The sequence below is a fragment of the Mauremys mutica genome, chromosome 12 (assembly GCF_020497125.1).
Source record: "Mauremys mutica isolate MM-2020 ecotype Southern chromosome 12, ASM2049712v1, whole genome shotgun sequence".
NCBI lineage: Eukaryota > Metazoa > Chordata > Testudines > Geoemydidae > Mauremys > Mauremys mutica.
In genome coordinates, this window is record NC_059083.1 from 69,343,664 (window position 1) to 69,366,032 (window position 22,369).

Consider the following 22,369-nt stretch of genomic DNA (forward strand, 5'->3'; position numbering starts at 1 on the left):
ATCAGATTTTTTTTGATAAAATGCTTTGAGGAAAAAAATCTAAAGATAGTTTTAATTAAGATACATTATAGCTCAAAGATATCTCATCATGGAATAGGGATTATAAATTCTAATTCTACAGTCTGAGACAATATATTCACGTAATCTTTAAGAAAAGTTTTGTAAATGAGTTCCAATAGTTCATGGATTAGGAATCCAATCTTATGGGGTTCCACAGGCTTCCATATAGATTTAGGTTAACCTTTCTATCTACCCAATGGGACTGAGCACTCAGTCTAGAATATACTATCAGAGATGTTTAGTTTTGCAGATCTCAGATTGTGGATGTGTATGTCCAGAGGTAACATGCTTGTTAACAGCAAAAATGTTATTAAAAAAATAAATAAATAATATATAGCGGTGAGAAATAACAGACCTCAACTCTATTGTCCCTCTGCAAATTTGTGTACACAGAGTCAATCCCATACGGCTCTATAAAAGTGCAAAGTTTCAAAAAGTTCAATGAATAGAAGATTTTTGGGGGCGGAACAGATCTGGACAAGGAGAAGTCTGGAGATAAATGTGAGAAGCGAGGGACATATGCTTTTTTGTTAAAATATTATATGTTTGCCATTGAAGAAAAAAATCCAGAATATTTAATTTTGTTGTTTTAGTTAAATAAAACAATTTAGATGTCTGTCTGGTGCTGTTCTCCTCCTAATACAGCATGGAAAGAAAATCCTCCAAATATTAATGATTAACCTGTTGAATTGAAGATAGTTCACCTCCTGATGACTTCATAAATATCTGCTTCAATTACCTTTGGTAAATGAAATAACCAAATCATTCATTTTCTGATATAGCTGTAAAATTAATTGAAAAGTTTTCTAAATAAATCACTATTTAAAAATGTATAGTGTGTACCTTCTGAAAATGAAACCTACATCTACCTCTGAGTTCTGAAGAATATGTATTAAGATTATAACAACCAACAAGTTTTAATGTAGAAGATTTTTATGTAGAAAACCATGATTAAATCGAGTCTTCCTGACTAGTGATTTAAATCAATTTGCTTTAAATCAAATCCACCCTGCAACAAAGTTAAAAAGGGAGAAGAAAACCTATATTCCATCAGGTCTGTACTGAAGCATTTCTAGCTCCTTACAAAGTAACATCTGATTGACACTGGACTGTTAAAATGCACATTGCTATAATTTAATGATACCCTGTAAAATTTGCCACTTTGCAACATGAAGGAGAGACATTTTTTCCCTGGACAAATATAACGCAGACATACCCATTGGTCACCTGTTGTTTACAAGTTATAACAGAACAGTGAAAAAGATTCACCAGCACCACAGTCAGTTTAATTTTTAAACTCCCTTCAGAGGTGTGCCATATGAATAGTTCTCCTGACCTTGACGACAACAACACTTTTTGCAGTGGATCTCAATGTGCTTCATAGACAGCTAAGTGTCAACACTCTTGGAGCTTTGTTAACATTACCCTCCTTTTACAGAGGGGTAAATGAAGACAGAGGTTAGGTGACTAGCTCAAGGTCAAGCAGCAATTGAACTGCAGAGCTGGGAACAGGAGTCCTGATTTGTCCTCTTCGACATACAATGTTGCCAATATGCTTATCTAGTGGGAAATGGTAGAGATATTAGTGAAGATGTTACTGAGCTCAGAGGTTGCACTGACAGTTTGGAGCTTTTCTGTATGTTCAGCCCATCGCTGGAGCAATTCCACTGATTACCTAACCATATCTCATAGCATCACACAGCATTGTTCCCACTGAAGGCAGGTGGAGAAAAGCATTGAAACCTTTTTCTTGATTACTCAATAGAGAAAGGGTTAATCACTGCCACAGACGTTAGAGGATAAACTAACCTTCAAACCTGAACAAAGACAAGCAGGGGGAATAAAGTTCATGAAAGTTGCCCACTCAGACAGCAGCAAGTAAGGTTGTTTGTTTGGGTTTTTTAAATTTTCAATTATCTTTATGAGTTATAGGTGTAATATCTAGGAGACGCAGTTAGTAATTAATGCATTTCTGCCTTTCCTGACGAGTTCCTTCTGTTCAGTCAAAGAGTTATTGAAATTCAGAGCGAAAATCCTCAATCATGTAGGTTTTCAAAGAAATAGGCCAAGATGCAATTTAATAAAGCAATAATATTTCTTTTAAATAATTAACCAGGCTGTGACATTTACTAATATTCCTGAGATCTAGTTCCTGTTCCAGTGTTATTACTGCAACAGTGAGGAGTGCTCAGGCATGTGATCCAGCCACCACACTCTCCTTAGGATGGCAACTGAAAGCATTGCTTATCTTTACTCCTGCCCCTGGGTTTACCTGCTGGCACTGATGATCTGATGCATCCTTCCTCTATCTCTTTCCACTCCGCTTTCTGTTTAAACCCCCAGCTAAAGTTCCAACAGGTCTGAGATTCAGGCTGCTTTTACTTTCAAAGCTATTAAAGCTCTTCACCTCCTTCTCCCCACTTCTTACCCCAAACAATGGTTTCTGTCTTCGCATGTAACTCCCACTCAAGTCAAAGAATTTGATTCTGCCATGCAGCAAAGCCACACCATTTTGATACCGTGGTGATGGGCTAGAAAATCCTAAGCTAGCCAGCCATGCTACTGAAATGGTACATAACAGAAACAGAACAGTGTCTGGTGACATGTTCCCCCTCAAAAAGCAGAAGTTTGTATAAAACTACAATATTTCACACACACACAAAAGTTGTTGCTATATAGGAACAGATCTAACACTCATATACAGCTTTGCATCCAAAAGGATCCTAATACACACAGTAAACTTTAAGACTCTATATAAAGTCAGAATCACGTCACCAAGCACTGAAGTGCAGCCACTTCTGGGTTGCAACACAACACCTGTTTAAACAGTACTGAGATAGACAGCACGCAGGACGGAAAGTGAAGAATACTGCATACTAAAGAGAATGCAGGGGAAATTTCGCTTAGCACAATGTAGTTAGCCAAACTATAATGTAGTCAGGCTATCAAGCCGGCAGTGAGAGCATTCAGCAAATCAGACGGGGCTGAAGTCAGAATTCCTGACCTTGGCTGTTCATCTGAACACATTATGCCATAGAAACCTGTGTACAACATTTCAGACCAAATCGGATATAGGGACCACACCAGTCATCCAGTTCTGAGCACTCACCAGATAGAGTCTGTAAGCATCAATCCTCCTGATTGGCCCCCAGCACTTGTCTGTATCATTATACTTTGTGACATCTTCAACACCGCAGGAGTGATTGCCAGTTACGCTGCTGAGAATGGGATGGTGGGGAGGGGAAAGAGAGGGAAACAAAAGGAAAACAGTAATTAACATCCCTCTGAACACACAAATTGCGTCTTCCTCTCCCCTCCAGTCAAAGAGAATGGGGCATGGTTGCGACACAGACATGCAGAGACTTTCCCCTGCTCTTGCTGCTCTATCATAGGCCCCAGGAAACATAAATCACTCAGAATTATGTAACCAGAGATAACTGCAAAGAGCCCAAGAATCTATTTAAAGATGCAGGTGATGGGACTAGATGCTTGAAGTTACTAATAGTGGGATACAGAGACTTGCACCTCCAGGACACTACTTCAATTTGAGCCCAGAGCGAACGTGAACAAACGTCATTCTTCTCGGATAGTTATTGTTGCTTATGAGGAAGGAATTGGTCTCAGTCTAATTCTTAATGGACACCTATCCATATCACAAAAGGACTCGACTGTCAGCCTAGCTGGCCACCTCAACCGACAGGCCAAGAACTTACTAAGGATCACACCTGGGCACGGTCCTTCAATAACAAGCAAACACCTGGGTGGGGTCAGTGCAGTTCATCCTGCCGCAGCCAGTGCTGCATTAACCACGTGGGTAAACAGGACTTAGATTCAAATCAGGTCGAGGGACTCTTCAGCCAATTAATGCCAGCTTAGCTGTGTCCAACCTCACTACCCCATCTGTAAACGCCGATGACCTATTCTTGGGTCATCTCCTTCTCTGGCTTTCAGAATTCAAGGGCAAAACCAGGTATGCTGTATATTTGTTAGCCCTCCATCGCAGAAGCACTCAAACGCAAAGGGATCTGTTCCATCCTCTATTGTTAGTGCACTAGATCCCTGGGCTTACAAAGAACTGCCATCACTCACCAGGTCACCTGCATGAGCGAGACTGGCACAGCAGCTGCGTAGATCGCTAGGTCCCCATAGAGGTAGATGATTATACAGAAGTAAAACAAGTTGATCCCCACTGTAAGAAAAGGAAATGCATTAACAGAAGGGCTGGGGCCAGGTGGATCCTTGAACTCTGCTCCTAAAGGAGTCGGCGGTTCACATCGCCTCCTTGCCAGGGGATTTTATTATTTCATTTTCTCCACCAATGTATGTATTTATTTGGTGATAAATTTCATGCAGGTGAGAGGTGCCAAGCTAGCTGCACTGGAGGCTGGAATCTTCTGCCCACAGGAGATGTACAGCATAGGCAGAAGCAGTACAAGCTTCCTCCCACAGCCCTGTCAAAGAATCAAAGCTTACTGCTGGCCCATTAAATCCCTGACCTCTCCACTAAGATGGCCCACAAGGGAGACTAGTGACAATTGTGATGATGGCTTTGGTGCCACGGACACCCACTTGCTAGAAAGTGGACTGAGTGTAACCAACTCCTTTCACATAAGCTACACATCAGGTGGTGAAGGCCGTCTGACATGGGACAGATAAGCTAGCAACCTGAAGGTAAAAGGTGCCCTATTCAAGTAGGAACACCCAAGCCCATTCAGTTCTCTCTTCATTCTCTCCCACTCTTTAAATAAACTTATTCATTAGTGCCAGTGGCACAATTCCTGTGTGGAAATCATCTCACTTGAAAGCGAGAAGTGCCAAGCGACTGGTGAAGTTGAAATGCATTGAGAGTCGCACCCCTGGGGTGCAACACAGCATTGAGGTAGTTTAAAGAAGACTGAAGACAGAGTACTCTGAATACCTGCTCATTGCAGAGTGGCCCTTTAGCATTGCACTGACTTGAAACTCTGCACCTACAAATCTCCTGAACTCCTCAAGAGCTTAGAATGTCAGGGTTGGAAGAGACCTCAGGAGTTCATCTAGTCCAACCCCCTGCTCAAAGCAGGACCAATCCCCAGACTCCTAAATGGCCCCCTCAAGGATTGAATTTATAACACTGGGTTTAGCAGGCCAATGCTCAAACCACTGAGCTATCCCTCCCCCTCTTAGCCAGGAGGTTTTAGTCATGCAGAGCTCCCAGGTTCTGCAGGGCTGAAGCTAAGCTTCTTTGGAAGGCTCCTGCAGAGTTTATAAACTGAGCTTAGTTTCAACCCTGTGGAGCGTGAAAACTAATTCTGCAGCAGTACTTCTGATGATGTTAAATCTGAGTTTTACAAAAGTTTCACACATTCTCGCCTGCCCACAAAGCCATTCATCACAACCAGGTTTTACCTGTCCTGCATTCAGCTGGAAGGAGGAAGACGAAATAGAAAACCTCTGCAACAAAGCTAATTTTATGCACACACAAAAATCTTAATGGGGCACACACAAGAAACTCTGCTGTCATAAGCTGAAATCAATGAGGATAAAGAGATGCCAAATTACACTGCCCCAACTTTGAAAAAGTGGAGCCAAATGCCTCAGTCTAAACAATACAAAGTAAATCTCAACAGATTTTAGTTCAAAGGCAAGTGAGCTATGAAAAAGCATGCAACTGTTTCACTTTAGCAGGAAAAAAGAAAGCAGCAAGCATTAGAAGAGAAGAGCGTGAGGAGAACACGATGTTTTGACAAGTCTGTGCACAGAATTGGGCATGATGAACTCAAGTTCAAATCCCCAGGGATGCTAACTCCCCGTGGCTTGGGCAAGTCACTTTATTTCGCTGTCTCATGTACGCTATTTGTAAACGAGGCTAGCACCACTGACTACCTTGCAGGAGGGAGGATTAATGCTCATACAAGGCTTTGTAGTTTAGAAGCTCTACCATATATTTAGGTAATTCCACTGCACTCATCACTGTGGTATTTGGATGCTACATTCTGTACATTGTTTCTCTGTCTCCCTCTAAACCAAATCAAATATTCTAGCTTTTGTGGCCCACTTGATTAATGACCTCCTGTTTGGAAGGCACCTTCTCTGCCAAAAGAAATCAAAATATGGTCTCAATATTATTACAGCACCAGCATCCCCTACTCAAGTTTAAAAATTCCCCCCTCATCTCACTGGATCCTCCAAGATGGTACCTCTCACAGCTGAGGCGACAGCTAAAGGAGAATGTCAGACTCTCTCAAGATATACATGGGGGAACAGAAGGGAGGGGACTGGAAGAAAGTGGGAGGACGTGTAACTTGATGATATGCCTGAGGTACATTGGTGCTGAGATTATGTCCATATTACAGAGCCACAGAAGCGACCTCCAACCAGCTTTTCATTATAAACCTGATTTTGACCTTCTCTTCTAAGTTTCTCAAAAAGCTGTTTCTCATATATGTTCTGTAGCCATGGGAGGTTCGTTTTTCTTTTGGCAAAGTTTGAAAAATGAGGTCCTTCTCTCGGAAACGTCTCCCTCTCCCTTCCGGCCCCATGTCATATTTATTAAAGGGGAACTGCAGGTGCTCAGCCCCTCAGAAAAGAGTCAGGCCATTATCCTACAAACTCCCAATTTGGGTGGTTTTTTCCCCCCAGTTGTTCGCAAGGAGAACTAGTGCCTTGGGGCATTTTTAAGATGGTCACATAGGGACAATCACTGTAACTCTGAAAACCATCAGATTCCCGGAGCAGGGGGAAGGACAGTTTAAAAAAAAAAGTTAACTCTTTAGACAGAGCTGCTAATCCAAGATGTCTCAGTTTTTAATAATCAGTTTCCAGCCCTTTGTGTTGAAATGAGTCCTTAAAATGTAAAGAGAAGGTTAGGGCTCAAAGTCGGATTTTCCTAGTAATCCCTCCACTTCTTCCCCAGTTTCCATCCAGTGTAACCGTCCTAGTGGAGGAAGTGCCAACACCCACCTCTTCTGATGACTGCCCATGCAGTAGCTTTTATGCAGGCTTTCTACTTAGTTCAAGAAACTTATGGGAATAAAGAGTTAAGAAGTTGGTGAACTTGAAACCCCAGATCTTTAAAAGTCTGACTTGCTGATCTCTGGGATGCAACCGTGCACCATCCTGGGTCCCTTTTGGTGCTCTGTGTTGTGCTCAGGCAGCTCAGCTCAAAGAACATGCAGCATTCCCAGCCTGACTTTCTAATCAGCGAAGTTCAGGCAAGAGGTTCCCCCATCTTCTCTGACTGCAGGCGGACTTCAGTGTCAGTTCTGTTTATAAACTGCCACCGACCCTCCCTGATCGATACTTTCATTACTGGACACAAAACGGGAAGATCAATGACTTCCTGTGAGGACGGCAAATGATGAATGTGCACAGAATCTATTATGATGATAAATGACTCCCGGATCCCTGGCAGAGAGAGCTCAACATTGTGACCAGAGAGAGACATGCTTCAGAGCAGGCTCCTTTAAAAGGAAATTGGTGGGGACCCTTTATTTTTCCTTGCAGCCCAAACGTAAGTCAGTCCCCTTCAGAAAACAGATGGAGAATCAGAGGTGGAAGATTTATCCCCAGCTTAACTCCGAGGTTTGCAGATTCACATCCTGTCAGATTGTTAAACCAGTCAAGGGAACTGAGCAGAGAACTCATTAGTAACAACGGGGTTTTTCCTTTTAACAGGCCAATGAGTCTCACTGGTAAGAATTTGTGACAAAGCCCCCCCCCCCCCCCCCCCCCCCCCCCCCCCCCCCCCCCCCCCCCCCCCCGCTTCTCTCCAATAGCCATAGAGCCCCCTGACACCTCATCTCTGCCTGTGCTACACAGCATCTGGATCCAAACATCAGAGACAGTTGCTAAAGGTACAACTGCAGAGGCTAATGCTTTGAGCTAGTATTTTCAAACTCCAGCTTCTGACAGCCTAGATTTCTCGTTCTAACCAATAACCAACTGATCACTGCACAACCCCCTCATTCAGGGCCCTTTGATCTCTGTGGAGCCTTTCAAATGACTGGTGTGCTCCGACAGTCTACAGAGAAGCATGTTTAACTTGGCTCTTCTCTGATCTCTTAGGTTTGAGCTTTTCTAGCAAAAACAGTGGGAGCACCTTTGAACAGGAGCTGAGCAATAGTACAGGATCAGGCTATGACTCCTGACCAGGGAGGGAAAGCAGGAAATGAGTCACAGCTCCCCCATGAACAGTTAACTAGGTCGATCTCCTGTCTTATCTGGAAGTCACAGTGTTTTCATGCTGTGTTCTCTGGCAGCACCACCTGACTTCCTGAAAGAGCTCTCATCCCATCATAGGGACCCTCAATATTTTTGGAAGGGGCCCTAGCATCCAACTCTGATAACGCAAACTAAAAATAAAACTTTAAGAAAGGGGATTAAATGTAAAGTATTAAGCAAGTAATACGGCATTGCTAGGAAATGTATGTGTAGTTTTTCTTACTCGGGTTAGAAGAGAAGTACATGTACGCCCAGCACCCTCTAGTGGGAGACACTGCCTCGAACATCAGTGATTACAGCTTAAGACAGAGGTTCTCAAACTAGGGGTCGGGACCCCTCAGGGGGTCGCCAGGTTATTACATGGGGGGTCATAAGCTGTCAGCCTCCACCCCAAACCCCGCTTTGCCTCCAGCATTTATAATGGTGTTAAATGTATAAACAAGTGTTTTTAATGTATAAGGGGGGGGTTGCACTCAGAGCTTGCTGTGTGAAAGGGGTCACCAGGACAAAAGGTTGAGAACCCCTGGCTTAAGATCAGCTGCAGCCTCCTAGAATGTAATCTCCCTTATAACCCCCCCTCTCCAGTACCAGGTATTATAGTCACCATCATCTTCTCTCCAATACACTTGAAGAGGGTTTGCCAGCAATTTGAAATTTGTGCATGCAATGGCTGACCTGTTGCCCCCTTTCTGCAACATCCCCTTAATCTAGCAGGCTACACCTGCCGATATAGACAAGGATCCAAAACAATCCTGCTAGGCAGCACGTACACAGCACTCTTCCTCTTCAAAGTGCTTTACAAATATGAATCCCCAGACCACTCCTGTGAGGTAGGTAAGTATTAGCCTTGTTTTACAGCTGGGGAAACACCCACAAGCAAAGAGGCTTGTCCCAAGGTGCAGCAAATCAGTGGCAGAGCTGGGATTAGAAGCTCCAGGCCCAGGCTCAGACCACACTGCTCGTCCGCCACCATTAGAGTGGGGGCACTTAGAGATCTAAGGTGGGAATTTCAAAATAGCTAAGTGAGCTAGGAGCGCAAGACCCGCTGAAAGGATTCCCATGCACTGGCAGTGGGACTTGTGCTCGCAAATGATTCTGGTGCTTTTGAAAATGCTCCCCACCGCCCCGATCCTGATTCTCCGTTGAACTCAATGACGTTACATTAGCATAAAACTGGCGTAATGCAGTGGAAAAGGCAGCCCATTGTGCACTAACAAAAATACCGGTGAACAAAGGAACATGCCATTCACAAGACATTTGGCTGCAAGAGATCAAAACTGTCCACCATGGCGTCTGTCTGATCGTTTTCAGGCTCCGCATGGTATTTCTTCACTAACACACTATGCTCGGAGTGTCATCTCTCTCGTTTTCTATGGCTTGTATCTCTATAGTGTGAGACTGCAATATAAAGCTATATTAGCTACCTTTGTATGGTTTTCTTATTTCATTCTAGTTATAGATGTGTTTTCTGTCCCACAATAAAAAACACTTGATACAAAGACAAGATGGCTGCATCCATCAGGTGTGCATAGGGACCCTTTCGGACTGAAGCTCAGGATCAGAGAAGCCCTAGAGATCACTTACCCAGCCACAGGCAAGTGCTCTCAGAAATGCTCCTCACTGACCACCTTCCTTCAGACTGAAGCTAACTGAGCGGGGAAATGTTTGGTGTGCTGCATCTTAACAGTGTCCTCAAGCTGAGAGCAGCACACTTGCTGGCTCTGCTGCTGTGGACCAGAGGATATGGAGAGAGGAGGCGTGAAGAGTCAGGGTCAGAGCAGTCATGCTGGGCAGAAGCAACTGTTACTCCTACAATCTTTATAATCTCCTGTGCTAAGGGAAATCTGCCCATTATGCTTCAGGACTTTTTGGGCTAAACCTATTACAGCCTCTCTGCCTTCCGTTACCTAGATTCTGGTGTAGTTCCCTTGGCTGGGTTGGAAATGAGTCCATAACATCTCGTTCTCTGCAGCTGCAGTGGAGGACAGGCAGTAACAAAAATCTTACAAAAAGGTGTTTGGGGATGGGGGCATGTTTGGCTGGAACTGTCAAGTCATCAGAATCAGGAGGTTTAGAGAGATCCCAGAATTGATAGCAGCAGCTGCTTCCACCACCACGTTACAAGTGCCCAGGTTTAAGGAACTACCCCATTCAGGAAGATCTTTGGGAACCCTTGAGAAAGTGAGGTAGTTACCTTTATTGAAGAACATAGAGGCCATCTGACCCATTTCCACCCTCTCAGTGATTTCAAAGATACTGGGTGAGCCACGTCTCTCTGCAAGTTGGAAAAAAGAAAGTTCCACTCACTCTTCTTGATGAGCCAAAGGAAGGACAGGCACCATCTGGGGACATCCCATCTATCCTGTTAACACCATCCAGGATACACACACCCCTGCCATACAGTCTCCACACAGTTTATAGGTTTCCAAAGCAAGATGTTTATGCCTCGGTGACCAGATGGAATTGTTCTAGGTAAAAGGGGAAAGAAAAAGCTTCTTCTGTTTGGAAGCAACAGAGTAAAACTAGCTTCATCCACTAGTCCATCTTGAAAGCCATAATGGCATGAACTAGAAGAGAGCTCGTGGGATGTGGAACTCATCTGTCACTAAGGGCTTGTCTATTCCAAAATAACTGTTCTTGAATAGCTCCATGAATGGATACTCTTATTCTAGAATAAAAAGGTCTTGTTCCTGTTTAGCTTAATCAATTTTCATGGAGCTGTTCAGGAATGGTTATGGTGCTTTAAATTCACACCCTATCTTGATTCAAATTAACTTTCAAGTGTAGACTAGCCCTCAGGGTGAAAGGTGGAGGAGAAGAGTCTTACTCCACTTACAAGAGGGCAGTTGTAAAGGGTTTGGTTTCCACAGAAGTGGGAGAGACCTTTCCTTCCCTATTAGCGAGCAAGTGGCAGCAAAAGCTGGATACTTACGAACTGACAGGATAGGCCGCGTCTCTGATCGTGCATAGCCATCTGGGAGGAGAACATCACTATCAGAGACCCCAGAAGAAGAATCTTCATCGTCGTCTTCCTAGAAGGTAAGAAAATGAGTGCAACTGCCCAGGTTCTGCTCTGTGATGTCTGCTAGCTAATGCACAGCTTGTGGCAACAGTACAAGGAGGCTGAAACAACCCAATGAAAAAGCCTCACTTCCATGTGCTCATAGCTAAAGAGAAGGGGACTGGAAGGTACAGACCGGTGAGCACATGGGGAGATGGCAGGGAACCATATTTCCTGGTCTTGGAACGTGGGGAGGGCACTCTGGGGATGGAGGACAACACTGGCAGGGCATTATGAGGTTAATGACGAAGTGAGCTACTCTCTTTCTGGGCGGGACATATACACAAGAGCAGGAAGTCCATTCAGTAAAATCATAAAGCAAGCTTGATGCAATGAGTTTGTAGATTTGGTGTCCAGACTCACAGTGTGGGCACCAGATTACATTTTCTTAAAAACCCAAACCTTTGCATTTCCCTAACTAGGCAGAGCAGGAAAACCCACTCCACAATTCCACCCCACCTACTGATCGCGATTAAAGTCTGACCAAAAAATTATGCTTTGTACTGCGTCATGAAGGCCACTAAACCCAGGAGCTGACAAACCCAGAGAAGGGGTAAATTCTACAGTCAGGCCAGAGGCCAGAGAGAATGCCCAGCAGGAGTCCCTAGAATACGACCCCAATAACTGATAACAAGAGCGTTCCAGCTGGATCAACAGTGGCCTGCAGCGGCTGGATCTCACATAATTTATAGATCTTAATGCACCTTGAACGATGGATTGCTCTCCCCAACTCCTCTAAAGAGCATCTCAGGCCAAGACCAGTAGTATTAAATTGGGAGCCATATGGGCAGGGTCGGGGATTTTTGAAGCAGGAAAAGAAAATCCTAGGTTTTACGAGCAAATACCACAGAGAACGACCGTATTTTATATGAAGACGTTAAGTACAGTGGAAATTTATTCCTTTATTAGACTTACTAATGAGGCGAGGCAGAGCCAGCACAGTAATCTGAGGAGAACCCTTAGGGACTGAAGAATGATAGAGATTGGGAAATAAAAGGCCATGACACAAACCTTGTGCTTTTCCATTCTCTTCCAACGCAGCTGGGCGTTAGCAGCGGCCATGGCTTCCATCACAAATGTTGTAGTCATGTAACTAGAAGGGAAATTAAATTTAGCAATTACTAATGGCTAACAAGGACAGCAGAATAGATCACTGCAAATTACTTTGACTGGGCTTTCCGAGGGCAACAGGCTCTCCGTAGCTCTGGTATGTGCTGCAGTCTCCAAGCTGTTGCTGAGTAAAGAATGAAGAAGTGCAGAGGAGATTTTCTAGGGTTTGGAGAGTCTTACATTTCTTATGTGAAGTTAGTGTTGGAGAGATGCTGGACTGACAGATCTGGGAAATGAAGCATCTTTTGTATGGAACAGAGAACAATGCAGACAGTGGCAAAGCAAGATTCTGTACTGTCCCGCTAGTACATGGGACCATATTTAGAAGCAAGCATCTCCGTGACCCATTCAGCCCTGGGACTCTGATGAGATTGCCCCACGGGTGTCAATTGGGATGCTGTTCTGCTAAGAGCTGGACTGAGACAGAGTTTAACAACTCTAATCTTGTAACCTAGATGTTCTCACACAGTAGTGAAAACAATGGCACAGAGCCCTAAGCATCGAAGTTTGGAATTTTTGAACTCTTTAGATCCACAGGCAGGACTGAATCCTGACAGGGCTGACCCGGTTCTTCACCTTTCTGACTCAGATAAATGAAGTATTGTGTAGTTCACTGTGTGAAGGGTCTTTAGGGTGAGATCTTCTAAACCAGAGTCCTGTCTGTTATGTGTAGCTACTAAAGATCCCCTAGCATATTTTGTAAGAGTAGGGGTTTGTCCCAGCACCCTTCATCAGCATTCTCCTCTTCCTCTTTTTGTACAAGGAGTTCTACCACAGCTTGCTGCTGTCCTTCAACCCAGAGACGGTTGCATTTCAGTTGTGCTTTGTAGGCGCACAGTATGATGCAATTTGGGATGTAAGGTACCACATGGATGTAAAATATTCATAAGAGTACTTCCTTATTCCTGTTTCGCAAGAATAGAAACAGGCAAGAGTATGTTTTTTCTTTTGTAAACTAAAAATCTGGAGACAGTTGTGGTTGCTTCCTGGTATATTATCACATCCAGGAGACGATCTCTTTTGTTGTTTTAAAGTATTTTTGTTTAAGCATCTGGGGCCTGGTAGGCCCATTAGTCTCACCCAAAATGCTTGTGTAAAAACATGTTAAAACAGCCAAATAAAACCACAGTTAGGTGCAAATATCAGTAAATAAAAGGAGACTTTTATTTCTAAGATTATGTCAGAGGTGATCAAACTTTGACCAACCAAAAATGCACTGGAAATTTGTCAGGAGCATGAAGCCTGCAACTAATTTGCATAAATGGAGCAGGCATCTGCCTATATCTCCAGTACGGGGTATGGCCCACAAGTTACATGCTACCCCACTACAATGGGGGCAGGCTTCTTAGAGGAAGATGGAGCATCACATGGTAGGGTTTGTAATCCCGAGTCAGTTTCCCCCATCTGTAAAGTGAGAATAATACATACTTCCTTTCCTCACAGTACTGTTGTGAGGCTTAATCTTTTGGTGGCTGTAAAACACTGCAAGACCCTCAGAAGGAAGGTGTTACTGAAGGGAAATGGTTTATTATTGTTGCAGATTTCAGAGCGGCAAGCAAATCATAGGACATACACCACCAATATTGCCAGTGACTGAAGGAGGAGTTAAATAACGAGAGGGAACTTTTTTTTAACCCAATGCCAAGGAGATGGCTAGAATCACTCACCCATCGAGGTCCCAGTTCACCATTACAATCTGCTTTGCCGCTTTCAGGAATTGATTGTCATTGTCTCCGCTAAATGACCATTTTAAGGTTTCTTTCCCCTCTACCGCCCTTTTAAATAAAACTAAAATCAATCTTATTTAAGGCTCAAACACAGTTTCTTACTGCTTCACGGACTGAATTCATTTATCAAGTTCAAATGAGAAATTAGGTTTGCGAGGATAAAAGTACTGCAGCCCCTTCCTGGACTCCACACAATGATTGCCCATGTAGACTCTCACTGCACTGAAGGTTCTCTAGAGGTTATTAGGGAGTCAGAAGAGCAAATGCAGGAATGAAAGCAACAGGGGAAATAGGCTCACAAAGCACTTAGCACCAGTGGGTGACATTTCAAGGTTGGCACAAGAGCATCATGGACGAGCCAGCAAAGTTTGCACCCCCTGCTGGCACTAAGATATAAACTGAGGCAGAACCAAAGCAGATGGTAGGGAGCTCTGTATATGGGCTTCATGCTTTGGAAATAATGTTTTTAAAAACAGATTGCATCTGAATCCAACAGTCACTTATACTTCCAGGGTTTAGGTCTGTCAATAATAATTAACCAGACTTTTATAGAGAGCCTCTCAGATTTCTTGCAGTTTACAAATATTAAGCCTCAACACACCTGGGATTTACAAAGATAATTTCATTTACCACGGCAATGCAGTGAAACATGGACTCTGTTTAATAGCCAAACAGCGCAGGACAGGAAAAAGTTGTATCCAATCAAAACTGCAGAAGGAACTGAGATTGGCAAATGGAGTTACCCATAACAGAATTTGGCCAGGACACCTGGATTAACATCCCAATACTCTTACAAAAGTGAGAGGGGACCTTTCATGAGTACCAGTGATCCAGACAAGGCTTTACATCTCATCAGAAAGATGACACCATCAACTACCGGAGTTTCCAGGTTGAATGTCTAGATCACACAACTATAGCAACAACCCTTAGCTCCACCTCCTGTGCTGCAACTGCTGCACCAGTGCAGAGGAAACCAAGCTGAAGTCTGGTCAGCTTCAAGTCAGCCTGAGAGTTTCCAAGATCCCAGACTGGTGAAGGGGAGGAATGAGGTAGGCATAGTTTTACAGGGAAGTTACTTCCTCCTGGTAGCAGATGGGAGATTCAGCAACTCGCAGATTGTGTAATCGCTACCAAACTGCGCTCCTCTGCAACTCTACTCGGGCATCTGCTTAAACTGCTTGTGCCCAAGAGCCATGGGGTAGATGGGTTTGAAGGACCCAGGTGATCTTTTGATTATTCTAATGTCTTCTCAGTGCAACATACCTAAAAGGTTATGGTCCATACACAGAAGTGATTGACATATATGGAGTTTATAACCTGAGTCAATCCAGTCCAGATTCAGTTCAGTTCTAAAGCCAGAGCGTGCTGATTCTGCAGACTCAGAACAAAATTTGAAAATTCCATTTGTCTGTGGTGAATAAGTAGCCTTCCCTGTTATGCATGGGTGCCAAAGACTGTGAAGTTAACCTTCCAAATGTAAGTCAGTGCAGAGTTGCCTCCCCGAATCTGCAGGCAGACGGAGCTCCAGTGTCCCTTGCTCAGAACCCTGCCAGGAGCCAAAGTGAAATTGACATGACAGGTCAGTTTCACGGCCACCATTCAAAATGCAGTCAGCAGAAGTGAAGTTGTCAGGAATCACATCAACTTTGCCATGCTGCTGATGATTGGGAAAGATTCACTAGCAAAGAGACAAGCACTGGAGTTATCCCTGGGGGAGGACGACAACCCCAAAAACAGAGGCTGGTGGAAGGGCAGAGTAGTGAAGCTCATGCTTCAGGGTTTCAGCTGGCCACCTGCAGGGGTCTAGAGGGGATTTCCCTGCCCAGTATATTCTGGAAATCTCAGGGATGGCCATGGCTGGAGATGGGAGATTGGGTGTAGCGGGCCAGAGCGCTGATGTGACATGGAGCATTCTCTCTCTCAGGTACTTTGGCTGGCTGGTTCCTACTCAAATGCTCAGGTCTAACTGATCGCCGTATGTGGGGCTGGGAAAGTATTTTCACCCAGGTCAGATTGGCAGTGAGCTTGGAGGTTTTTCACTTTCCTCTGCAGTGTGTGGGTGTGTGTCACTTGTCAGGATCATAGTTTTCCTGCTGGGGGGGCTGGGCACTAGTGCACCTCAGTCTCTCCTAGTCTCTGCCTGTAGCACATAATAAACTAGTCCCCCGTGGGCTGTAATGATTTGGTCTTATTTGAGTTGCTGGGTTTATAGAATGTGAGTGCTGGGTGGCATTGGTGGCCAGTGATACACAGGAGGTCAGAACAGATGATCTGGTGGTCCCTTCTGGCCTTAAACTCTATGAAGACCCTCTGCCATGCAGCAGCCAGAAGGCTCTAGAGTGAGCAGTGGAGACAAAGTCCTCTCCCTTCCACCAGCTAGAGGAGATGTAGCTCCACATGGCAGACATCCATTAGCCAGAAAGTTGATATTAAAACTACAGCCTCTAAACAGGATCCAGGTGCAGCACAATTGTGAAATCCCAGCAGCTGGGTGACAGAGCGGCTGGGCTTCTCACCAGCGTGCTGCTCCCAATTTCTTACATGTAGCCCTTGGAATAAAACCAAGCCACACTCCCAGCATGCTGAAGACAGGCAAAGAGAGAGACCAAAAACCTACCTCATGAAGCCCAGGAACATTATGAGAATGAGGCTGACGAGCCAGCCAGCGGTGGCAAAGGCCTTCGGCATGGTTAGGGCTCCCGTACCAACGATAAGGTTGAACATGTAAACCAGGCCGACCTGCAATCATCCAGATAATCAGCATTAGAGTCTGCAGCCGCCCTGGGGATCAGCTAAGATAACTCGCTGACATGGCAGGTTGTGTGTGGGGAATGTGATCATGTCTAGGAAGGATAAGCACAAGGTAAAAGTAAATACAAGTGGAGGGGAACACTCAGAGCCAGAAAGGTCGTGCAGTGGATTAGTGCACTAGCACCGCACTAGTCAGGATTGATGCTCCCTCCAAATTGGTTCTGTCTGCAATTTATGGAATGTTAAAAAAAAATGTCTATTAAAGATTCCATTGGACTCCATCACAATCACCCCACATTACGACAATTTAGTACCACAATCTCCTCTGAGGAGGGCCCCAGGTCCATACATGCAGGAGGTGCTATGGGTAAGGAATGGGATGCACGGATAGAGTTGTACGGTAGAAGTCTGTACTCCTGCCTGCACTATGCCTAGCTGAGGACAGAACGATCCAACCTGATTTTCATGAAGCATGAAATTCATTTAATTATATTTTTTAAATGAAAGGAAATAGGAATTTACTGGCTGAATAACCAATCAACAGCTAGAGAGAGAAGGCACCTTCCAGCCCCCTGGGCAGAGTCAGGTATGTAACCCCACAGTCTCAGTGCAAGTCTCATAGGCTTCAGGGATTAAATCTTTACTGACTAGCACAAATGCAAGAGGCACCATCACCACAAACAGGCTGCCATAGTGAAGTCAGTGTTTAATCTGAAATCGAAAGTCTGGAGCTGAAATAGCCTGAAGCACTAGACACTTTCAACTTCCATTGTCCTACCACCATTGTTCGTAAAGTATGGCTGAGCCAGCAAAACCAGATCTGCTGACCAAAGGAGACTGGCCTCCAAGCATCATGTGACCTATAGTATTGGACAATACTTGTGGCTGGAAGCCCTCAGCTTAGTGCACATAATTCACTCACTCCGCATCTTTGTGCTTGGAAGCCCAGAGAGAGAGGGGCCCTTTGCAACAAAAGAGAATGGATTGTGTCATGATGTGGCCCACTCATGTTTCCTCAGAGCCAAGCACGTCCTTTATCACAAGCAGTTTTAAGGTACAACGTGCATCTGAGGTCTAATCTAAACACAAAGTTGCACTGGTTTAACTAAAGACGCAATTTTAAACTGATTGCGTTTAAATGGTGTAACTCTGCATGTGGACACCCTTCAATTGATTTCACCTGGCTTATGTAGATGTAGATATAGCCATAGCCAGTTTTAAATCAATGTAAGGGTGTTCACACAGGGTTTTGCACTGGTTTAATGTAGACAAGCCCAGAGAGTTGAAAGCTGGTCAAAGTGACTGCCAGATTGGAGGCTAGGAAATAATTTTCCTCTACACTACATGACTGAGTTCTGCCTTCTTCCTCTAAGGCACTGAGCAGGGATCGTAGAAATGGTGGGCAATTCCTCCACAACCTACTCCCTTCCACTGCACAAGGACTGACCTACCCCATTTCCTGTTTCACTGTTTTTGTTCTAAACTGTTCCCACTTCAGTCACATGTAGTGCTTAGGGTCATCATAATGCAAGTGGTGGAAAAGAAACAGACCCTACCTCCTGTGCTAAAGGAGGAAGATGAAGACTGAGCAAAGGGAGGGGACTCTACCCTCCCATTCTTAATGCAAACATGGTATGGGACATACCCCGAGAGTCTCCTCGCTTCCTTGTAAGATCATATGAGAATTTTTGTGCAAATGAGAGAGAAATCCACATGTAATGCTTGGGGTGGCCAGACACCACAGGAGCCAAGCTTGGAGACATCATACAAAACACAACGCCAAGCCTTTTTTGTTACACTCACAACGAGTCACTACACCTTTTCACTGCAAGCATGAACATCAGCTGGTCCCCCAAAGGACTAAAATGGAGCCTTCCCAGTTTGCAGAAAGTCTGCCAACTGAGTGACAAGAGCCTGTCATTTCCTGCATACATCCCCTTGTGTTTGGAGTGCCCAGGGGCCTGACTCACTCTGCAATGAAGGACTCTTGGACAGAAACCCAGGTGATTTTTCTTGGTTTTGGTTGAACAGATGCCAAGACTGGCATCGTGTTACTGTCCTCAGACTCTGGGGCAGTGAGAGCCCTGCGTCCTCAGAGGAAATGAGATAGCTACAGTTCCCTAGAGCTCAGACTCCAGGAGATTTCCGCAACACTAACATTTTGAATTCTGCATGTAGTCAGAAACGCAACTAAAAACAACATCCCAGGGTTCCCTATTCCCCCTCAATGGCAAAGATAAAATTGGGTTGGCTTACTAGTCAAAAGATGACTTCGCCAACGTCAGTACTGAAAATTCACTTAAAATGAGGAAATCAAAACCCATTAAGAAGAGAGTAGTTTTCCTTCTCAACATTGGTGAACCAGGACTAAAGCTTTCAGGACCTAAGTGTTTCTGCTCTTGGCAAGTCACAAAATACTGGACCTTGAGAACGAGCTTGACAACTACTTTATTCATGAGTTTTTTAAATGTTGACTAAGAAAAAATGTCAATAGTTGCAAGAAAAGCATTTTAAAAGGTACCTCTGCACTAATTCCCTATGCTAGCAACGTCTGAGAAGTTCATGCTATTAGTGCCATTTGTAGTTCAAGTTAAAAAAAGTGTCGTCTTCATCTTCTCTCACATAATGTTTTCTCCACCTAACTGAGTCAACTGGAATCTCTTGGACATGAAAATGCTTAAGACTACAAGACTATACAAAAGCACAAGACAACAAAAATTATGAAAAAACTGTAATCAGACAGGAAATGCTTTAAGATCAGGTTTTTCTGATTACTGTGTTGCTGCCCTGCTCCCTTCACCTGCTTTTAGCTGCCAATTTTCTTATGAGCATAATGCCCAATTCTACCCTCAGCTTTTGAGGGTTCCTAGACTCGAGATTAATGTTTTTAGCATTTGAAAGTTGAGATTCCTGGATCTCAGGTGGTGGAAAGCATTTGTTCTATCTTTATTGGGCCTTGAGATAACCACTAAGATCACGTCAGAAATGAAGCTCTGGGGAAGTAATATGGGATAGTGACAATTTTATGATCTGATATTTTGTGAACCCCATTAGATATAAAAACCAGCATTTCCGGTGGTATATAGAACTAGTTGCTAGCATTGTGGGTTCATGAACTATCTGATCTTAAAATGGTCACTAGTGCCTCAGACTAGCCAGGCATTTTTAATACGCAGGAGTTAATACAGCAAATCCCACACTTCAGAACAGTATTTTAGATTCCTGAGCGATGCACTGCCATTTATATCATCACTGTAATAAATTAAGAAATCCAAATTTAACTACTAATGTTGAGATTATGCATAAAAAAAAGAACAGACTAATTTATGCTCACATAGCTGTATTGTCTTTGCAGGGCCCAGGTTGAAGAGAAGTCAGGTCTAGTGTTCTGAGCACAAGGCTGAGAGCCAGAAATACCTGAGATTCTAATCCCTGCTCTGATAGTGACTGTCACTTTACTTCAATGCCTCAGTTTCCCCATCTGTAAAATGGATATTATACTTACCTATCTCTTAAAGGATGCTGTAAGGACATCCCATTGAAAAATCATGTCTGTCTGATTTTTTTTTAAATGTATCATTGTTACAATTAATATATAAGATGACTAACAAACAGATCAGAGGAAAAAAGGTTTCCTCCCTTAAGCTTTCTCTTTGTTTTTTTTATATTTGACAATGCTTTGTAGATAGTGAATTTCAGCGTCCCACACAGCTACACCTATTTGTGCAAGTCTTTCACACAGGATCAGGGGAGAGGAGGAAAACTTTTTTTAAAAATGTGGATGTAAAACCATAAAAATGCGCAAGAGGGCTCAAGGGCAGGTGTACTATCAAACTACCTGGAACTCATTTTTTCAATCAATTAAGTATCAGGCTGACTGTGTCCCTTTAAGATTTGTAGAGTAACTGGCGATGTAAAACAATATGCAAATACTAAGCATTATAACTGATTATTTAAAACTAGTTTGTATCAGTGAACAGATGCGTCTCAAAAGACATATGGACCAGAGACAGGCAGAAAGGTGATGCCATTTTCACATTTCTGACCATAAATACAAGTGAAAAAAAGGACCAAACCAAACTTAACATATGAAGTCTGAAAGACAGGATGAACGTTCTCTAAGCTAACTCACCGAACTCTAGATACTTTCAAACTCCCAAGTGGCCCTTGTTGTGGTAATTCAAACCAAGATCCCTTGGGCAACAAGCTAAACATGTTCTACTGCCCTTATCCTAATATCTTCTAGCATTCCTTGCAATTTTGACATTGATTACCTTGTTCACTGGGAACCAGGAAGATAAGTAACAACATACCCTGAGAGTAAGCAGGGTTGTGAAGAGAAGATACTGAACAAACAGCAGTGGTGCATCCCAATGGTAATACTCACGTAAGGAGAGTACAGCTCCCCTGTGTCGGTAATGCCACCCGCCATGTTTGAGGATAGAGGGGCCTGGAACGGAGAAGCAGGTATCTTCTGTCTCTGCTACGCCTGGCCTAAAGAGACATGTCCAAAACTGGTTATCATTATCAGCAGCTGCTCATGATGCCACTGAAAGACCGATGGACAACAATGGGCAACCCATTACTGTAAACAGAAGAAGATTTGAGCAGAATTGCAGTTGGGACTCTCTCCTGCTCTGGGATATGAGCACACCTCCAGATGCCCCCTCCTCCAACACACTGTCCTGACACCTGCATTCAAAATTCTTTACTGCTTTGATAAAGCGCACAAATGTTATCAGATAGCCCTACTCTTTTTCCCTGAACATCAGATACCTACCAGTTACCAACTGCAAGAAGCCATCAGTGCAAGACAGGAGCGGATCATTCCATAATTGTCCTGTTCTATACTCTCCCCATGAAGCTCTGCTATGGGCAACTGTTGGAGATAGGATACTAGGCTAGATGGACTATCTGTCTGACCTATTATGGCAGCTCTTACGGAATGTACCAACTTTACTGAAACGGCCACCAAACCTGGGATTTCCACTAACCCACTCAGTAGGAAAACAATGGTTCTATAAAGGATGATCTAATCATACTATCACTCAAATAATAATCAATATGCTTTAGAAATATACTGCCACCACATGAGTTATTCTGCAGATTGCTACAATAAAAAACATCCAACAACCCCAATCTCTCCATATACTTTCCAAAAAACAGCCAGCCAATATTCTGAATGTAGAAACAGGATACACTGAATTATATATACCTAGGCCTCCAAAATAAAAGCATTTGGAGACTTCTCAACAGCTATAAAAGCATTTGAAAAAAAAGCCCTCTGAAGAATTTATAAGCCATTAAATAATTACAATTTTGCAATAAAATCACTACTCCAGTTACTTGAGAACTTAATCAAACTCATCCTACTATATAGGAGAAAAGGTTTGGGTCCTGTCTTAACAACCAACTATGCCAGCTGGCACAATTTATCAGTACAAACTTTCTCCAAGCC

At 43.7% G+C, this 22,369-nt stretch overlaps 1 protein-coding gene across 5 annotated transcripts in view; it reads right to left on the reverse strand.

Moving 5' to 3' along the window:
* TMEM104 (transmembrane protein 104) overlaps positions 1 to 22,369 on the reverse strand; it is a 65,677-nt gene that overhangs the window by 41,441 nt on the left and 1,867 nt on the right. For 3 of the 5 annotated variants that reach the window (XM_044982360.1, XM_044982357.1, XM_044982358.1), the window contains exons 2-8: positions 21,299 to 21,405; positions 16,778 to 16,899; positions 12,335 to 12,416; positions 11,195 to 11,294; positions 10,457 to 10,537; positions 4,150 to 4,249; positions 3,170 to 3,278 (exon numbers count right to left, since the gene is read on the reverse strand). In XM_044982360.1, the coding sequence (XP_044838295.1) occupies positions 3,170 to 3,278; positions 4,150 to 4,249; positions 10,457 to 10,537; positions 11,195 to 11,294; positions 12,335 to 12,416; positions 16,778 to 16,899; positions 21,299 to 21,343 (639 nt within the window). In that variant the 5' untranslated portion in view covers positions 21,344 to 21,405. Of the gene's footprint in view, positions 1 to 3,169; positions 3,279 to 4,149; positions 4,250 to 10,456; positions 10,538 to 11,194; positions 11,295 to 12,334; positions 12,417 to 16,777; positions 16,900 to 21,298; positions 21,406 to 21,691; positions 21,716 to 22,369 lie in introns of those variants that run through there. The other 2 variants (XM_044982361.1, XM_044982362.1) reach the window with 2 other exon arrangements.